This window comes from Carlito syrichta, unplaced genomic scaffold, assembly GCF_000164805.1.
Source record: "Carlito syrichta isolate Samal-C Ts95f unplaced genomic scaffold, Tarsius_syrichta-2.0.1 Scaffold117901, whole genome shotgun sequence".
Lineage (NCBI taxonomy): Eukaryota > Metazoa > Chordata > Mammalia > Primates > Tarsiidae > Carlito > Carlito syrichta.
In genome coordinates this window covers 120,848-138,949 of record NW_007061997.1, presented here as the reverse complement: position 1 = coordinate 138,949, position 18,102 = coordinate 120,848, and the positions used below count along the sequence as shown (strand labels likewise).

At 51.3% G+C, this 18,102-nt stretch overlaps 4 protein-coding genes across 6 annotated transcripts in view; 2 read left to right on the top strand and 2 right to left on the bottom strand.

Annotated features, from left to right (window-relative positions):
- The window catches only part of MAP2K1 (mitogen-activated protein kinase kinase 1), a 36,553-nt gene extending 29,884 nt beyond the window's left edge, over positions 1–6,669 (top strand). The window contains exons 6-10 of the mRNA XM_021707245.1: positions 1,208–1,409; positions 3,399–3,463; positions 4,625–4,686; positions 5,034–5,079; positions 5,706–6,669. Coding sequence (XP_021562920.1) covers positions 1,208–1,409; positions 3,399–3,463; positions 4,625–4,686; positions 5,034–5,079; positions 5,706–5,819 — 489 coding nt within the window. The 3' untranslated portion in view covers positions 5,820–6,669. The remainder of the gene's footprint in view (positions 1–1,207; positions 1,410–3,398; positions 3,464–4,624; positions 4,687–5,033; positions 5,080–5,705) is intronic.
- Positions 6,670–8,099: 1,430 nt separating this feature from the next.
- On the bottom strand, positions 8,100–11,404 carry SNAPC5 (small nuclear RNA activating complex polypeptide 5). Its single transcript, XM_008074803.2, has 3 exons — positions 11,306–11,404; positions 10,071–10,160; positions 8,100–9,348 (listed from the first exon to the last, which is right to left on the bottom strand). Exons 1-3 carry the CDS (start codon positions 11,393–11,395, stop codon positions 9,235–9,237), a joined length of 294 nt encoding a protein of 97 aa, XP_008072994.1. The 5' UTR covers positions 11,396–11,404; the 3' UTR covers positions 8,100–9,234.
- A 1,599-nt stretch (positions 11,405–13,003) lies between these two features.
- Positions 13,004–17,369, bottom strand: RPL4 (ribosomal protein L4). 2 transcript variants are annotated; one of them, XM_021707238.1, is made up of 11 exons: positions 17,304–17,369; positions 16,038–16,209; positions 15,839–15,850; positions 15,744–15,757; positions 15,072–15,210; positions 14,537–14,661; positions 14,317–14,446; positions 13,893–14,049; positions 13,591–13,674; positions 13,385–13,505; positions 13,004–13,304 (listed from the first exon to the last, which is right to left on the bottom strand). In XM_021707238.1, exons 1-11 carry the CDS (start codon positions 17,304–17,306, stop codon positions 13,092–13,094), a joined length of 1,170 nt encoding a protein of 389 aa, XP_021562913.1. In that variant the 5' UTR covers positions 17,307–17,369; the 3' UTR covers positions 13,004–13,091. The 2 variants fall into 2 exon arrangements, with proteins under 2 accessions (XP_021562913.1, XP_008072992.1); XM_008074801.1 differs by having other exon boundaries at positions 15,744–15,850.
- A 479-nt stretch (positions 17,370–17,848) lies between these two features.
- Positions 17,849–18,102, top strand: part of ZWILCH (zwilch kinetochore protein) — a 33,612-nt gene continuing 33,358 nt past the window's right edge. For both annotated transcript variants that reach the window (XM_008074799.2, XM_008074797.1), the window contains exon 1: positions 17,849–17,923. In XM_008074799.2, the coding sequence (XP_008072990.1) occupies positions 17,871–17,923 (53 nt within the window). In that variant the 5' untranslated portion in view covers positions 17,849–17,870. The remainder of the gene's footprint in view (positions 17,924–18,102) is intronic.

Below are 18,102 nucleotides of genomic sequence, written 5' to 3'. Positions count from 1 at the left end.
GTTAGTGAAAAGTGCTGTGGGAGGAGTGTGATGTCCAGACGGTGCCCTGTGGTCAGGATGGCTGAGGACTTTCTCACAGGCTTCTTGAAATGCATGTGCTAGCCAGGCACAGGGGCTCACTCCTGTCGTCTCAGCACTTTGGGAGGTGAAGGTGAGAGGATTGCCTGAGCCCATGGGTTTGAGACCAGCCTGGGCAACATGGCAAGACCTCATCTCCACAATAAATAAAAAAATTGGCCGGGTGTGATGGCTCAAGCCTGAAATTCCAGCACTTTGGGAGGCTGAGGTGAGAGAATTACTTGAACTCAGGAGTTTGAGACCAGCCTGGACAACTTGGTGAGACCTCATTTCTACAATAAGTCAAAAAAATAAGCCAGGTGTGATAGCGCTTGCCTGTAGTTCCAGCTACTTGGAAAGCTGAGGCTGAAGGATCGTCTGAGCCCAGCAGGTCGAGGCTGTGGTAGCCATGAGCATGCCACTCACTCCAGCCTGGGCGACAGAGTGAGACTCCGACTCAAACATACACACACACACACACACACACACACACACACACGAGAAAGAAACACACATGCTAGTTCAGATACTGCTTCTGTGTGGCACCTTCCCTTGGATCTTGCCACTTTCCCTTGGATCTTGCCACCGGCAACAACTTATGTTTGTTAGCATCTGCTGTCCATGCCTACCCACTTCTGTCCTAGGAGCCCTGGGAGGCAGTGGGGTTGTGTTCTTTTGTTGCTGCCTTGGCTGTTGGCACCGTCTCACAAATGAGGCCAAGACTCAGGGCCGAGTGGGGACGGGAGCCCAGCTCTCCTGAGCCCAGAGCCTTTGTCCTGTCCCACTGCATTCATGACCTGTGTTTCACGGGCTGCCTGTTTCAGACTTAGTGACAGGAGGAGCCTCTCAGGCTGTCCCCCCATGCAGGACAGGGCCAGGCTGGAGGTGACAGCCAGAGCCCACCGACTGGGTCTTTTCTGCAGTTAGGGCAGGTTACAAGGAGACAAGAGTAGTGATGGGGGTGGAGGTGGTCAGAGCCTTGGGGCCAGCTGGAATTTGGTTGGCACAAGACTTGGGGCAGATGGGAAGCCAAATTCAAGCATGTAGTGAAGCTCCTGAAACAGGATGTATGCAGTCGAGGTGAAGGGCCAGAAGAGACCAAGTCCAGGTTAGCTCAGGTGATATAACTGTGTCTCTGTCTCTCCTGCAGCCAGAGAGACTCCAGGGGACTCATTACTCGGTGCAGTCGGACATCTGGAGTATGGGGCTCTCGCTGGTGGAGATGGCGGTAGGGAGGTACCCTATCCCTCCTCCAGATGCCAAGGAACTGGAGCTGCTGTTCGGTTGCCAGGTGGAGGGAGACACGGCTGAGACCCCACCCAGACCCAGGACCCCCGGGAGGCCTCTCAGCTGTGAGTGGCTTGGTGTGTCTCCAGCTGGGACTGTGGGGTCCCTTGCTGTCAAGTGATTCCGGAGGGCTGATTCTCTGTCCCTGGATGCCAGGCTTGCGGGGGGGAGGCAGCAGGGTCTCTAAGTGCTTGTATGAAATGATTGTTATCAGTGCCTCCTGCTGCCAATCATGGAATGCCTACTGTGTTCTAGGGACTCTGCTTACCATTCCATATACATTGTCTCATTTGTCTTTTGTTTTTTAGAGACAGAGTCTCACCGTGTTGCTCAGGCTGGAGTTCTGTGGCTGTTCCCAGCCTGGAACTCTTAGGCCCAAGCAATCCTCCCATCTCAGCCTCCCAAATAGCTGGGACTACAGGCTATTGATTTGTTTTTTAATCATGACTTTTCTGGTAGATTTATTTTTTACTGAGATAAAACTCACATAACACAAAATTAAAGTGTTTAAAGTGTTAGTTGAGTGGTTTTTAGTATATTCCTCCACGTTCCACAGCCATCACCACTGTCTCATTCTGGAACATTTTCATCACTCCAGAAAGAAACCCTGTCCCCAACTCCCAACTCCCCTCAACCTGATCCCCTGACAACCACTAATCTATTTTCTGTCTCCATGGATTTAACTAGCATGATCTAATTTTAGTAGCATTTCATTTGTGAACACTATTATAATCTCCATTTTAGCCAGGCATGGTGGCTCATGCTTATAATCCCAGCACTTTGGGAGGCTGAGGCAAGAGGATTGCTTGAGTCCAGGAGTTTGAGACCATACTGGGCAACATTGAAAGATCTCTGTCTCTATAAAAAAAATTTTTTTTTAATTAGCTGGGTGTGGTGGCACATGCCTGTAGTCCCGGCTACTGGAGAGGCTGAGGTGGGAAGATTGCCTAAAACCAAGAGGTTGAGGCTGCAGTGAGCTGGGATCACGTGACTGCACTTCAGCCTGGGCAACAGGGTGAGACCCTGTCTCAAAACAACAACAACAAAAAACCCCTCTATTTTAAAGATGAGGAAACGGGCACAGAGCACTTAACTTGCTAGGGCCCCACATGCTTGTAAGTGGCCAAGTCTGAAAACTTAGATGATAGGCATTGTGTGCAGAACTACCTGCCACTCTGAGTATGGATGCTGTAAAGTATGTCTCACCCTGGGAATACTCTGACCTGGCCATCATCTCTTTTTTTTTTGGAGTCAGAGTCTCACTCTGTCGCCCAGGCTGGAGTGCAGTGGCATGCTCACAGCCACCACAGCCTTGACCTGCTGGACTTAGGCAATCCTTCTGCCTCAGCCTTCCTTGTGACTGGAACCACAGACGTGTGCTACCATGCCCAGCTTAATTTTTTTATTTATTGTAGAGATGAGGTCTCACCATGTTGCTTAGGCTGGTCTTGAACCCCTGGGCTCAGGTAATCCTCTTGCCTCAGCCTTCCAAAGTACTGGGATTACAGGCTGAGCCACCAGACCTAGTTTATCATCTCTTTTTGTAGTTCCTGTCTGGCCGGGGAGACCTGGCATTTACAAATCTCCATGGGGTCCACATGAGAGGGGGGCCCAGGTGGAGGGAAAAGCAGAGACCCTGGGGCTGGCTGGTAGGTGGGTCCCTGGAGGGCTGGCAGCTGTGCCCCCGGAGATGGCCGTGACTCTGGGCTATGAGAGGAAGAAACCCAGGGTCAGGGAGAACTAAAACCAAGTCATGTAGGTGCTTAGTCATCTCCTTTGCTCCTCTCTCAAAATGAGGAAGGAAAGGTAGAACCCAGCCCGCCTGCTTTATAAACTGGAAGCTATGGCTTGGCAGGCAGTGGACCTCCCAAGGTCCCAAACCCCGGGCATGGCAGCACCTCCATACCTGGCTGACTTTGCTAGTCCGCTCCATGTTCAGACCTCTGTTTCCCATCTGTGACCTGTTCTGGTCCCCACCCCCACATCATAGGAACAGGTAATCTCCTGGCTGTTTCTGAGAACTGTTTTTTTTTTTTTTTTTTTTTTTTTTGCAGCATATGGAATGGACAGCCGACCTCCCATGGCAATTTTTGAGTTGTTGGATTACATAGTCAATGAGGTAAGTACTACTTGGTGTCCTTGACTTTGGAATTGATGTGCTCCTCTTAAAAAAGTGCCCATGCAGAGTTACCTGGGAGCTGTTCCATCCTGCATGTGGGCTCCAGGACTCTGTTCTGGTGTGTGCTTCAGGATGCTGGAGCCGAGTGACAGGTGAGGAGGAGTCCTTCCCCTGGGACACTTGGATAGCTGCGAGTTCCTCTTCCTCTCCAGGGCCAAGAAGCCCCCAGCTTGTCCCGTTGTGTTCTCGCACCTTCATTCACTGAGCTTTCTTCTGCACTTACAAGAGCAAAACACTGTGAGGGTGCAGAGGTGGGCGGGGATCCAAGACAGAAAAACAATTCCTTGTCTCAAGATGGCTCTCTCGTGTAGGGGTGAAAGAGAGGCATTTAGAGCTGCAGGGAAGAAACCAGGCAGGGCTTGGTGGTGGGACATCAATGTGTCCTCTTGGCTGTCACCTCTCCAGTGGATTTGAGCTGTGCATAAGAGCAGTGACATCTGGGACCTTGCCTGGGGTGAGCTGCTCTCAAGGAAGCAACAGCTCCCACACAGGTCCCAGGACTGCAGAAAGCTGTGAGCCTGGCACTCAGGCCTTTTCTATGTAATGCTGCACGGCCCATGGGGACACAATGAGTGTTCTCGGTCTGATGCCTGAGATGGCCTCACTCCCAGAAGGTGCAGGGGACCCCCCTCCTGACCTTGCCCTCTGCCAGTTCTTGTTGTCATAGCCTCTTGCTGCTTCTCAGGGCTTGGAACCAGGGTTTTCCTTCATCTTGCTGGCCTGCTTCTGGTGCAGCTAGGCCTGGGGTGTGCACACCTACCTCAAGGTTGCTGCTGCCACTTCCACACCCTACTCAGAGTCCCCAGTGTGGTGCCAGAGCTTGAAGGGCCCCAGAGAGTACAAGGCCTACTCTCCTCACTTCATACAAGAGTAAACTGAGGCTCAGAGGAACAGTGGTTTGTGTAGTCACCAGTCAAGTGAGTGGAGGACACTTGACCTTGCCCCATCCTGACTGCTGTGTGAGACGGTGGTTCAACATGGTGGTATGGCGGCAGCCACAAACCTTCCCCTGCCCTCCCTGCTGGGTAAGGGCAGCACTGCCTGGAGAAGGGGACAGACGGGGCATGTGGGACAGTTTCTTACATCCTGATTTATTTGCAGCCTCCTCCAAAACTGCCCAATGGAGTATTTAGCCTGGAATTTCAGGATTTCGTGAATAAATGGTAAGTTGGCTCCTTGCTCTCTGGGAGGTCACCCTGAAGCTATCAAGCTCCCAGTTGTCTCAGGAGGCGCCAGTTCTGCCCCTTCCTCTCTCCTCCAAAGACCCTGGCCCTATGCCCTCTTTGCAGTGCTGAGACCACAGCAGTGCTTGTCGTATTGCTCCTCAGCATGCACTCAGGACCCCGCAGATTGCTGACTGTAGTTTAATTCAGCAAGAAATCCTTAACTTCTGTGGGCACAACACTGTGCTCAGAACAGGAAGGCGAGTAGGCTGGGAGGACAGGCACACACCCGAGTTGTCCGCATCAGCCAGGCCAGGCTCTCACACTATCATCTCTCTTCCTTCAAGCTTAATAAAAAACCCTGCAGAGAGAGCCGACTTGAAGCAGCTTATGGTGAGTCTGTGTCTGTAAGTCCTGTGGCACCTTTTGCTCATCTGTCCTATCAGTCACCTGCTGGCACTACCTGAGCCCTCCCCCACCCACAGTAGGCCCGTTGAACCAGGGCAGCAGATCCCAGACCCCAGTCCCCACCCTTCTGCCCTCCCATTAGGCTAAAGGGACAGCAGGATGGCCTTGCAGCCTGAGTGTAGGAAGGACCCAAAGCCAAGAAAGAGAAAAGGCTAGCCCACCCCTCATGGAACAGGACTGACCAGCTGACCTTCCCCTCAGTGCCTAGGTCACTGTCCACCTGCTGCTTCTCATTTGGTGGTGGGGGCAGGTGGGAAAGGAAACTGTCACTATTGACAGCTTTGGCAGCCCCTTGAAGTCCATCATGCCCTCTGTCCCTTCTACATGCCTGCAAGTTGTCCACAGTGGGCCACTACCTTGTCCATGCCACAGGAGCAGGCTGGGAGCAGTGACTTGCCCGAAGCCTCATGCGGGTGTCCCTGGAGCAGGTCTTGCCCCGTGGCCCCCCCCCAGGGGCAAGCACCAAAAGCTCCCTCCAGGCAGCCAGGGGGCTAGACCCGAGGCCCAGACTTTCCTCCCTGTGGTTTTAACCACTGCCTTCCTGCATGCAGGTTCACGCGTTTATCAAGAGATCCGACGCTGAGGAAGTGGACTTTGCGGGCTGGCTGTGCTCTACCATCGGCCTTAACCAGCCCAGCACGCCTACCCACGCAGCTGGCATCTAGGCGTTGGGAGCAGAGTGATCCCCTGCTTGGTGGTGGCTTGCTGCTCTTGGGCCTTTCCCAGGCCTGTCCCTGTCAGACATGCATTTCACCTATGACAACGGATGAAGAACACAGCATGTGCCAAACCCTCTGCGTGTCGTTTCAATATACCTGTCTTTATTCTTATGACTATTGTGGCTTCCCTGAGTGGGTTGGCTTTGTGCTTGGGGCTATCTGTGTATATGTTGACAATCCACCGTGCCAGGTTCGTCACAGGGGAATCCCAGTGACTGGGCAATGGTTTTCGACTGTTCCCACTCTGGGACTGGCACTTGGAGGTACTTCATTCTTGCCGGGCAAGCTTTCTCTGTGAGGAGGGGCCTTGTGAGACCCTCAGGGCAGTGCATGGGAAGCATGCTTTGCTGCTATGAAAACAAGCATCAGAAAGTGTACATCACATCCCTTTATTATTTGCTTTTGATGTAGAATTCAGCAGTTTTCCCATAAGTCCAGCCAGAGATCTCACTGTTGTGGTGGCTGGGTCTTCACCATCTCTCTACCCTGAGGACCTGTAGACTCCTGGCTGCATTTCTCTATTTATTTTAAAATACACTGTGTGGGTATTTAGTGGTCTACGTCTCTAAGTTTTGATTAGTGTTTCTAAAATGGTGTGGAGTTATTTTGAATGTCACAAATCAAGGCATTAAAACATGTCAGGTTTCTCTTTCCCATACCCAAATACCAATGCTGTTGTAAACAACGTGTATAGTGCCTAAAAACTGTATGAAAACCCTTTAAACCATTTTAATCCAGATGTTTAACAGATCTAATCTCTTATTCTAATAAATATACTATAAAGTTTAAAAAAGCATGCAAGCTGTTTCAGCTGCTGTGATCAGCTTCTCCCCGCCTCAGTCACAGGGTCAGATGGTACAGCCAAGCTGTGGGCAGGTGGCAAGCAGGGGCTGCCAAGCAGCAGTGCCACCCAGTTAGCTCCGGCTGTGTCACAGGCTTCCTGGTGTGCCCAGCTCTTCTTGCAGCCACCCCACCCATGGGGACTGTGAGCAGGCCCGTCTTCCCTCCATCTCTGCATGAGGGAACAGCAACAGGTGGGGCTGGGAATGGAGACCACAAAGTGTTTCCACAGACCCTCAATTTCCACAAGGCCAAACTGGGCCCTGTCTATGTCACAGGGTCTCAGGGACCAACAACCCAGTGCTGGAGCCTCTGCTTGAGACTGGACAGTTTGCCCAGCTATGCTGGCCAGTGGTTACTTCTCTTACCATTTACACTCACCCACACCTTCCTGGGAAGGGAGACTGTGCCTGGTGCTGCCTATGTCATGCCTGGGTGGTAACAGTGACATCACAGAAAACAGCCATGCCCCCAATGGCCACAGGCGTCCTTTCTGTCTCTGGAAAGTAATGTACGAAATTCGAGGCACATGTGAGGCTGCCTGGCCAATGCTTCTCCCTGGTATTCTTTGAAAGGGCAGGTTATAGAAAACCAGAGCCAACATGTGTATTTAAAAATGAAAGGTCAGCCGGGCTCGGTGGCTCAGCCTGTAATCCCGCGCCTTGGGAGGCTGAGGTGAGTGGATTGCCTGAGCCCGCGGGTTCAAGACCCGCCTGGGCAACTTGGTGAGACCTCATCTCTACAATAAATCAAAAAATTAGCCAGGCGTGGTAGCACGCACCTGTAATTCCAGCTACTTGGAAGGCTGAGGCGGAAGGATCGCCAGAGCCCAGCAGGTTGAGGCTGCGGTGGCCGGGAGTAGCCACTGCACTCCAGTCTTGGTGACAGAGTGAGACTCCAACTTAAAAAAAAAAAAAAGAAGAGAAAATGAAAGGTCTATTCTACTTGGGAGCTCCCAGAGCTTGGGTATAGTCAGGACTTGAAACCCAGTCAGTGCTGTGTACAGCTGCTGAGCTGCCAGCTGCCGTTCTCAGGCAGCACAAACACTCCGTGTTCTGCTAATGATAGGATGCCACCTCTGCTATGGTCTCACTCAGGCAAGTGGTGTCCTCAGGGGAGGTAACAGGACAGCCTAGACTCTCAAACCTGGACCTGTCCGCATCATGCTCACTCTCCTGAGGGGTGTTTTAAGCTCTCTTCACACCCAAACAGGCTGACTTCAGAGTCAATAGACTTTCCAGGAAAGTTCTACCAAGGATAACCTGGCTTTCGAGAATGACACTCCCTGTGTTATGTTCCTTCCCACACTTCCTCTCACTGGCACCTCAGAGTTGGGCTTTGAGGTATCCCACAGACCATACCTCCCAACAGCCCAGGAAGTTCTACAGCAGATGTGAATACATCCATTTTACAGATGGGAACGTGACCACTGAGTGGCAGAGCCAGAGTCCACAGTTAACCTTTCCAGCTCTCAAAACCCATGCTGTCAGCCATCCTGAGATTAAAGTAACAATAAACCCATGCTTGTACTTTGCATTAGACCCCCTAAAATGTGTATACCTTGATGCTTTTGTTCCAAAACTGCCTTCACGTTGTGTTCCAAGGAACATGTTTATTTAAGCTTCCAGTTTTATTTATACTTTCATTTCCTGTAAGAAATTTCAAAATAACTTTTATGAAATGCTGGTTAACAAAAAACGTATCCATGTTTTTCTCCTGGTACAGTTACATAAATTCTGCTTGAGAAAGTTCCATTTGGCTTTTTGTTGTTGGGCAGAGGAAGTCAATGTTGTAAAATAAAGCGACTATATAACTGTATACTCAGTGGAAAGGGGCAGCATGCAGAAATGGGTCCCGACCTCCAATGCCCGCTTCCTGCAACTCTGCCTCTGCAGCTGTCATTTCTCGGTAATAAGTGCCCAACCTCCCCCTCAGGGCCAGAGGTGGGTGTTCAGCCTTCCTGCCCTTCTCATCTATAATTTCTTGTTAAGCACACATACCTGGTAAGTCTGAGCAAGGCACCACCCCAGCCATGTGCTCTGCAGTGGGCAGTGAGTAGAACGCCTCCGAGGCAGCAGTGGCTTGTGCTCTCAAGTTGCCTCTGTCCTCTCCTCGTCAGCTTCTGTCCTAGACTGAGGCTGACTCTGTTCACGAGGGCTCAGGCGTGCAAACAGCCCAGAATTGGTTTTCTTAAAAGACCAGAAAGACTGGCTTGTATTTAACATCTGCCCTTTTTGCAAATGCCAGACTTGCTCAAGAGTGTTTCAGAGGACTTTGAGTGCAATTACTGCACCCAACCAACTTACAGACATAACACTGATGTACTCTCAGTGCTGTGACACCATACCTTTGATTTTCTATGTCACAGCACTCTGAAGACAGAGTTATGGATGGAGCCATTTTTGCAACTACACATCTGCTGAGCAGCTAGAGAAGTCCATGGCAAGATGATTTCTTGGAAAAGAGAAGTCCGAGATTTAGAAATGTAACTTGTATCACTAAGCCTGGCTCTTTTCTCCCTTTATGAATCTGATTCCTCTTCCTCTTCCTCCTCTTCCTCTGCTACACGACTCCTTGTGCTCAGTTCCAGTGCAGTTTGGTTGATGGAAGCTTCATTGTCTACATGCACCAGCATCTAGATGAGCCAAAGACATTACAGATTAGCAGGAAAGATGCTGGCCTCAAAACAGCAAGTTCCTAAAAATGTTGAAATCAAGTTTCAACTGAATATTCACCCCAGTATTTATGACTAAGAGCTAGGGCCACTTTTTCTGCCCCCACTCCATTGCCAAAATGGGGGAGGAAGCAAATGCCCGATTTACTAGAATGTTACCTGACTTAAAGAAAGCTCAGCTCTGTAATGGTTTTAAATAGCTCAGCACACAGTACCTGGGAGAACTGCTCTGATGAGCAGTTGGAAGCATGATTTTGCTGATTTACAGGCAGGTGGCAAGAGATGGCCATAAGGTCTCAGCCCCTCTTTCAGCACTGAGTCTTGTAGTTGAAGCCACACTCTCTTCCAGAATCCCAAGGTTACTCACAAAGCAGCAAGAGTTTTGACATAATCCCTACAAAACTCCACACCCTACCTGGGTTCAACTGATTAACTAGAGCGAAAGCAAGACTAGGAAGATGGATGCAAGACATAACTAAAGTATAGCCAGCAAGTAGAAAGGTGGGTTGTTCCCTGCCTAAAACAATCATGTAGTCATCACCTTTGTAAGTCAGAAAATTCCTACCAGAAACCCCGAGTCCTTTGCACTAGGAAATGTGAATTAACAACAACTTCTGGCCAACCAAGCAGCACAGGGCAGAGCGAACTCTGTATCTCCGTAGCCCGCACTTGGTCAGGCTTACATCACATGGCTGTTCGGGTGCTGGCTGAGAAGACGGCACTGCATCCCCTCTTCTGGAACTGATCATGGACTGGAGGGCCAGCTCTTCAACCTAGGAAAGAGGAGTTGAGGACATTTTCCTTACTGTTTTACTGGGCAACCCATGTGTGTAAACGATGCCTACTGTGAATGTGAAGGCTGGCCTCACAATAGGGAGTGAAAACTGCATCTCCCTGCTCTGGGGAAGGTGAAGCAGGCGCTTAGGCTTTCTCTGCCTTTTAAGGAGACAGGCAATGAAAGATGCCAGCCCCGTCCCTCTGGGCTGTACAGGTGTTCTGGCTGAGCCATGGCTTCCCTTCTCTAGATGGCGCAGCTCAGGCAGATGATACAAGGTGTCACTAAAAAGTCAGGCGATGGCTGGGTGCAGAGGCTCATGCCTGTAATCCCAGCACTCTGGGAGGCAGGTAGAACTGCTTAAGCCCAGGAGTTCAAAACCAGCCTAGGCATCAGATCAAGACCCCGTCTCTACAAAGAATCAAAAAACTGCAGGGGAGTATGGTGGCGCAGGCCTGTAGTACCAGCTACTTGGGAGGCTGAGACGGGAGGATCGCTAGAGCCCAGGAGTTCGAGGATGCAGTGAGCTGTAATCAGGTCACTGTGCTCTAGCCTGGGTGACAAAGCAAAACCCAGTCTCTCAAAAAAAAAAAAAGGTCGGGCGCGGTGGCTCAAGCCTGTAATTCCAGCACTTTGGGAGGCGGAGGCGAGAGGACTGTCTGAGCCCATGAGTTCGAGACCAGCCTGGGCAACTTGGCGAGACCTCATCTCTACTATAAATCCAAAAAGTCTGCCAGGCATGGTGGCGCGCACCTGTAGTTCTGGCTACTTGGAATGCTGAGGCAGAAGGATCGCCTGAGCCCAGCAGGTCGACGCTGGGGTGGCCGTGAGCGTGCCATTGCACTCCAGCTTGGGCGACGGAGTGAAACTCCAACTCAAAAAAAAAAAAAGTCCGGCATCACCTGACGCCAAAGCGGGATGGATTCCCGAGGACTGAGCCGCCGCCTCAGTCATGAAAGAGGCAGCAAGAGTAGAAAACGGAGGTGTTTCTCGGCGCTGGCTGAGAGCACCGCATCCTCTCCCGGAGGCGTTGGGCTCTGGCGGTGGGGGCAGCCCGCGCGCGCTGGTCCTGGGGGATTGTGGTTACAGTCCCGGGGGCCGGGCTCGGGAGGGCAGCGGGCGGGCGGGGGCGGGCCAGGTCACCTTGAGGCGGTTCAGTTGGTCGTGTAGGGCCGCCTTCAGCCGCAGCAGCGTCTCCTCCTCCTTGCGCAGTTCCTGGAGCCGGCTCAGCATGTCTCCTCGTCACCCGTCTCGGGCGCTTGGGAATGACGCCACTCTGGGTGACGACGCCAGAGACCCGACTCCGGAGGCCGGAAGGGGCGGGGCCGACGCCCATGTTGGGGGCGGGGCGTGAGTGCCCTTCCGGACTTCGCTGTCGCCAGCCGGCCTCGCGGGCCGTGAGCTTCGCGTGAGGGCCCAGCATTTCTGAGTGACTGATGTCAGGACTCGGGAGGACGGGCGGGATTCGTGAGGATCCCGGCGAACCCGCAGGCCGTCTCCGTAGAGCAGTTTCGAGATTCAGACTCATCCCGGTGAGCGGCCTTCGTGGCGCCTCCAGCCTCCGGCGATCCGGGAGGGCCGCGCGGTCCGTGGCCCTGTCGCCGAGGCTCCTGCGGGCAGGATCTCGGAGGCCAAGGCCGAGGCTGCGCACGCGGAAGCTCATGCATGAAGGGTGCCCAGCCTGAGACTTGGACCCGGGTCTGGGGAGGAGCCGCGCGAGGACGCAGAGGAGCGCAGGTTAATCCAGGGCAGAAGCTGCTCCTTCAAGCCTAGGAAAGTACGGGACGTGTTCGGCCAGCATCACGCGGCCCTGAACTCCTGGGAGACAGGCGGGGCAAGTCTCCAGCGGTGCAGTCTTCTGGCGCTTGTCAGGCGCACAGCAGACTGCCGTGTTCTAGTGTGCCCTCTTGTGGTTACATCGAACCTCCGTGGAACTTAACCCAATTCCCTTTTGGGGGCTAAATTTGAACAGCCTTTGTGTATTCCTGAGACAAGTCCTTTGTTTTTTTTTGAGTTGGAGTCTGTCACCCAGGCTGGAGGGCAATGGCACACTCCCAGCCACCGCATCCTCTACCTGCTGGGCTCAGGCGATGCTTCCGCCTCAGCCTTCCAAGTAGATATAACTACAGGCACGTGTCACCATGCCCGGATTAATTTTTTGATTTACTGTAGTGAGATAAGGTCTCACTAAGTTGGCCAGGCTGGCCTCAAACCGTGGGCTCAGGCAATCCTCTTACTTCAGCTTCCCAAAGTACTGGGATTATAAGGCATGAGCCACAGCGCCCAGCCTCCTTTATCTGTTTTTCAAGATGTTATTCACAAAATCTCAAGGCATGGGGATGGCTTGAGCCCGGGAGTTTGAGACCTGCCTGAGCACCAAAACAAGTCATTGTCTCTATAAATTAGAAAAAGGATTTCAGAATTACCTTTCCCTTCAAGTACATGGATTTAGTATAAATTCAAGGCCCCATTTTATAACAGCATGGAAAATGGAACATATTAAAATCTGGGAATTATGGAGAACAGTGTTATTAAAAAGTTGTGGGTTTTTTTGAGTTGGAGTCTCACTCAGTCGCCCAGACTGGAATGCAATGGCCGCTCCCAGCCACCGCAGCCTCAGCCTTCCAAGTAGCTGGAACTACAGGCGCGCTATCACGCCCAGCTAATTTTTTGATTTGTTGTAGAGATGAGGTCTCGCTGCCCAGGCGGGTCTCGAACCCGTGGGCTCAGGCAATTCACTCACCTCAGCCTCCCAAAGGCGTGGGATTACAGGCTGAGCCACCGAGCTCAGCCTAAAAAGATTTTTTAATCAAGATTAACACAAGACACCAACAAGCCATGTTTCTCTTAATGCCTCTTTTATCAGGTCTTTATTCAAGATAAGTTGTCCAAAATGATTATAGCTCTTTATGAAATTAACATTTAAAGTTTATGCGGCCGACTTCTTTTCCTCTGTAGGTTTCTTTTCTGCCGGCTTCTTTTCAGCTGGTTTCTTGGCAGCTGCTGCCTTTTTTCCCACCAGAGGCTTCTGCTTCTTCCCAACTACAGCCTTTTTTTCTCCTGTCTTCCCCGCCACAGGCGTCTTGCCTGAAATCCCCTTCTTGTCTGCTTTGGCGGCTGCCTTATCCACCCGGAGCTTGTGCTGCAACCAATTACACAGAAAACATTAAGAATCCAATCTCTCTAAAAACTTGACCTATCAGTAAAATAATTACCACTTACGTTCCTGGCATGGCGAAGAATGGTGTTCCGGCGCATGGTCTTTGCATATGGGTTTAGCTTCAACATGATTCTCAGATTTTTCAGTGGGTTCTTCTTCAAGACTCTGCGGTGAATCTTCTTGCTATAAAAAGGTAGTCACTGTATTAACACTTATACATGCACGTTATAAGACTGGAGCAAGCATCACACTGCAATTAACACTTTACCGTGGAGCTCGAAGGGCTCTTTGGATCTCTGGGCTTTTCAAGATTCTACTAAGGTCTGTATTCATCATCTTGTGCATGGGAAGGCTGAAAGAAAGAGATGGACAAGCTTGGTTTTTAACCACTGATGCTCTCCATAATTTCTACTACTCCATCACTCCTCATAAACATGGACTGAGGTAGAGTATTTGACCCTCTCAGCATAAGTGAGAATAAAATACAGTCCATTCCTCAGAGAACACACAGGTCACTGAAGGTAACCACCCGTGATCTCAAACTGTGTGCAGTGCATGAAAGACACTCACTTGTAGTTGCTCTTGAGGGAAGCGGCTTTCCGCCACGTGCCGTACAGTTCATCTAACTTCCGGAAAGCACTTTCAGTCCAGATGCAGAAACGGCCCACATGCCCACCAGGAGCAAGCTTCAAGATGTTCAGCTTGCTTACATTAAGCAAAGTAATGCCTTTTCAAGGGAAAGGAGAATTAGGGGGTCTAGACTTCAACAGGAAACACAAATCATTTCTATGGCTCATGCACTATATAAGGTCCCCCAAGAACTAGCTCATTCATGCCATGAAGCCTCACCCTCAATGGTGCCACTCAGCTACAAATCAGAACTTCCACAAAATCATGCGTTTCAGAAACACGGACCATGAAGTGAACTTTCATCATAACAAGAGGAGTGCAGATATATGGTATAGGTAATCAAACACATAAGCAGGACAATTACCAGGGATGTTCCTGAAGGCCTTAATGATGCCGTTGTCCTCATTGTAGATGATGCAGGGGCCCCTACGCTGGATGCGACGGCGGTTTCTCATTTTGCCCTTGCCAGCTCTCATTCGCTGAGAGGCATAAACCTACAAAGGAACAGTCTTAGGACCAACGATAACATCATTCCAGCAACACATCTTCAGTTTCTTAACTGTCAGTGTACTCAGTAAACCTACCTTTTTAATATCATTCCAGGCTTTAAGTTTCTTCAGAAGCAGAACAGCCTCCTTGGTCTTCTTGTAGCCTTCTACTTTATCTTCAACCACCAAAGGAAGTTCAGGAACTTCCTCAATACGATGACCTAACAAAATCCACCCAATACTCACCTGGTTATCCTGAACCTTTCAATTAGCATTATTTATATAACCAAAAAGGCACCCAATTTGCCAGATCAGAATTTCCACAAATATCATGTGTTTCAGAAACACGGACCAATGAAGTGGAATCTCATCATTTTGATGGTAAAATTAAAATGTGGTAGGGAACAGAATGGGTGCTTAAATTTTCTAATGGTACACTGAACCACTATTTCACTAATTAGTTTCCCATCTAGTTAGTATTCCTTGATAACCGATTCATTAAAATAAATCAGTGTAACTGGGAAAGCCATCAACTTAAGTACTACTTTATGCTAACATCCAAATGACCCTCTTATTTATTTTGAAATACGCTATAGACTTATTAGTTTATCTGATGCAATATACTACAAACCTTTAGACATGACCAGCGCTGGTAAGGCCGAGGCAGCAAGGGCAGAGCAGATGGCATACCGTTTTTGAGTTGTGTTCACTCTCCGGTGCCAACGGCGCCAGGTTTTGGTTGGTGCAAACATGCGGCCTCCACGACACATCTATTTTCCCAGTTAAGAAACACACTTCTTGGCCGGGCTCGGTGGCTCAGCCTGTAATCCCAGCACTTTGGGAGACTGAGGCAAGTAGACTGCCTGAGCCCGTGGGTTCGAGACCCACCTGGGCAACTTGGTGAGCCCTCATCTCTACAATAAATCAAAAACTAGCTGGGCATGATAGCACACGCCTGTAGTTCCAGCTATTTGGAAGGCTGAGGTGGAAGGATAGCAGGACCCCAGCAGGTTGAGGCTGTGGTGGCCAGATGTGTGCCACTGCACTCTAGTCTGGGCGACAGAGGGAGACTCCAGCTCAACTAAAAAGAAAAAAAAAAAATTCTCAAATTTTAGTAATTAGAAAAAGGTTATTTTTCTCGCTCAGTAACAATTTTCGTCAACCTTCTGTACCAGCTTGCTGACAGCAGGCAACTGTCGCTGAGAACAGAGTAAGACGCAAATTACGACATCATTGCAAGCGAGACCTCCAAGTGAAGGAAGCCCCTTCTCCCTTAGAGAAAAAAATCACGAACAAAGGATACGTTTCCAAAAGCACCTTGGCCAGAACGGTGAGTCCCACCGCCTCGAACTCTGGGAATTCGAGCCACAGCTCTGCCAGTACCCCAAGACTCAGCACTGGTTTGATGACCTAAAATTGGGAGAAATAACAATTTTAGCTACCAGATCACATGCGTCTATGACTATTATGCACAGCAGCAACAGCATCAGATCATCCAAGAGAATCATGTGGTTCAGAAACACGGACCAATGATGTGGAATTTCATCACTGCTGTAAAGCAGCCCCTAAAATATACCGTGGGGGCATAAATCCATACCTGCTAATTCACTGACAGCATAGGGCTGTCTGTTGTTCTTGCGCAAGTTGGTGTGTACAAAGTTCACAATGTCTGGTCGAATGGGAGCCTTGAACACAGCTGGCAAAGTGACATTTTTACCAGATGACTCCCCCTTTTCAGAGTATACCGATATCAATGGACGAGCACACGCCTGGAGAGGAAAGAATGTTTGAGAAGTAATGTTAGAAGCAAACTCTCTCCAAGAACAAAGGATAGCATTAGACACTCAACTGCTGAAGAGGTCAGCATGTGGGGCAAGCAATGTTTACAGCCAAAACACCAGCAAAAGACTGAGCTAACTTCAGTGCCTTCTCTTACACTCAGCACCCCAAAAAGAATGATTTACCACAAAACCGTCAAAGCAAGCACAACTGCCTAGTCGAGAGCGTTTCACGATGTTTGAAAACGCAGTTTAACGCCGTCACCTAAACGGTTCGTCCCCACTGCCGGAGAATCTTGCCTACCAGGGCCCCACCCTCTCCTAAGCACACGCTGCGATGATTAACACCAGCCCTCTACCTGCTGTAGCTCCCTGATCCCCACCTACGCATCCTCGTCGTCTTGGGACTTCCAGCCTCCAAGCCGGCAAGTGCTCATCCCAAGCACCCTTTGCACAACTCCTCACTCCCTGCGGCCACTGTCCGCTGTCGCGGCTCACTGCCCTGATGGAACCGCGTACCAGGCCGCCTCGGCTAGGATCCCGACATCCCAAGGACCTGACCGGCACAGAACTCTACACAGCACAGCAGACGGGCACCGGCAGCGCATTCCCACCCAGACGACGCCGAACACAACTCTCAACTCTCTAAAGCTCTGAAAAGACGATGCGAGGCTGGACAGAGACGAGACTTCAGGACCGAGGAGAACGCACGCTCTTTTCCTTTAGCAAAACCTTCGATAGATGGAATACACCTCACCAAGCACGTGCGGACACAAGGCCCTCAAACGACTCGCCTTCCTGCCCCATCCGGTCTTAGGCCCATGGGTTTCCGAGTTCCCGGCAGAAACCACGTTTCTTAAGGCCCAGGGAGAGCCAGATCTGCGGCGCCAGAGAACTCGCTGCGCCCCCGGGCGGCCCACGCTGGCCCAAGATGGCGACCGTGCCGCCGGGGCCCAGGGGACAAGCGCCGGGTTCGCGCCCCCCTATTCGCCTCGTAGCCCCCAGTCCACGTCTCAAACCCCCAGCCCTTCCCTGTGGGCCCCATGAGCAGGGGACAGCGCACAGCCGAACGGCCCGGCACTCACCATGGCGGGGGCAGGCGAGCGCCACGCTACTCTCGACCCGGCGGCCGCCACAGGAAAAGGAAGTGCCCCGCACTGCCGCTCTATATGTAACCTGCCGCCGTCAGCCCGCCCCGCCCCTTGCAGAACCGACCTGGAGACGCAAGAGGCCTCTCCACCGAGCTGCAAAACAAAAATGAGCGCGTCCCTTCTCTCCGTGTGTCAAGAGACGTGCCTCTCATCTTTCAAAGCTAATAGTCGTTGTTAGAAAACATGGACTCCTTTTCGTGGAGTGATCCGCAGGGGGGCGTGGCCAAGCAGGCAAGACGAGGAGGTTTCCTCGCAACCCTTGCGAAGATTTAAATTTTTTTTTTTTTTTTTTTTTTTTTTTTTTTTTTTTTTTTTTTACCGGGATGGAAGACTACTGATTGGGACAGTCCGCGTCGCCGCGTGGACTTAAGGAAGTTTGGCTTTGTGGACGCGCGGGACTGAATGGAGTGAAAGTAGTTCCGACAGGGCGGGGCCCCGGCCCTGACGTCGCGGCGGCGCGCGATTTAGGTCGGCGGGCCGACCCGGCTCTGCTCTGGCGCGATGTGGGGACGCGTGAACCGGGCGGCCGAGGCGTTTCAAGCTCGCCTCCTGGGGTGAGTCGCGGCCCCTGCTTGGCTGGGGCCCTCCCTCCCTGGTGTCTGCGTCTGCGCCCCAAGCCTCATGCCCCGCCGTGGGGTTGGCGTTTGCTCGTCTTCATGGGCTCCGCACCGGAAAGTAAGGACAGGCCGCTCCTCTCCAGTGCGGGGTCTGTTGGGGTCTGGGGGATTGGGGA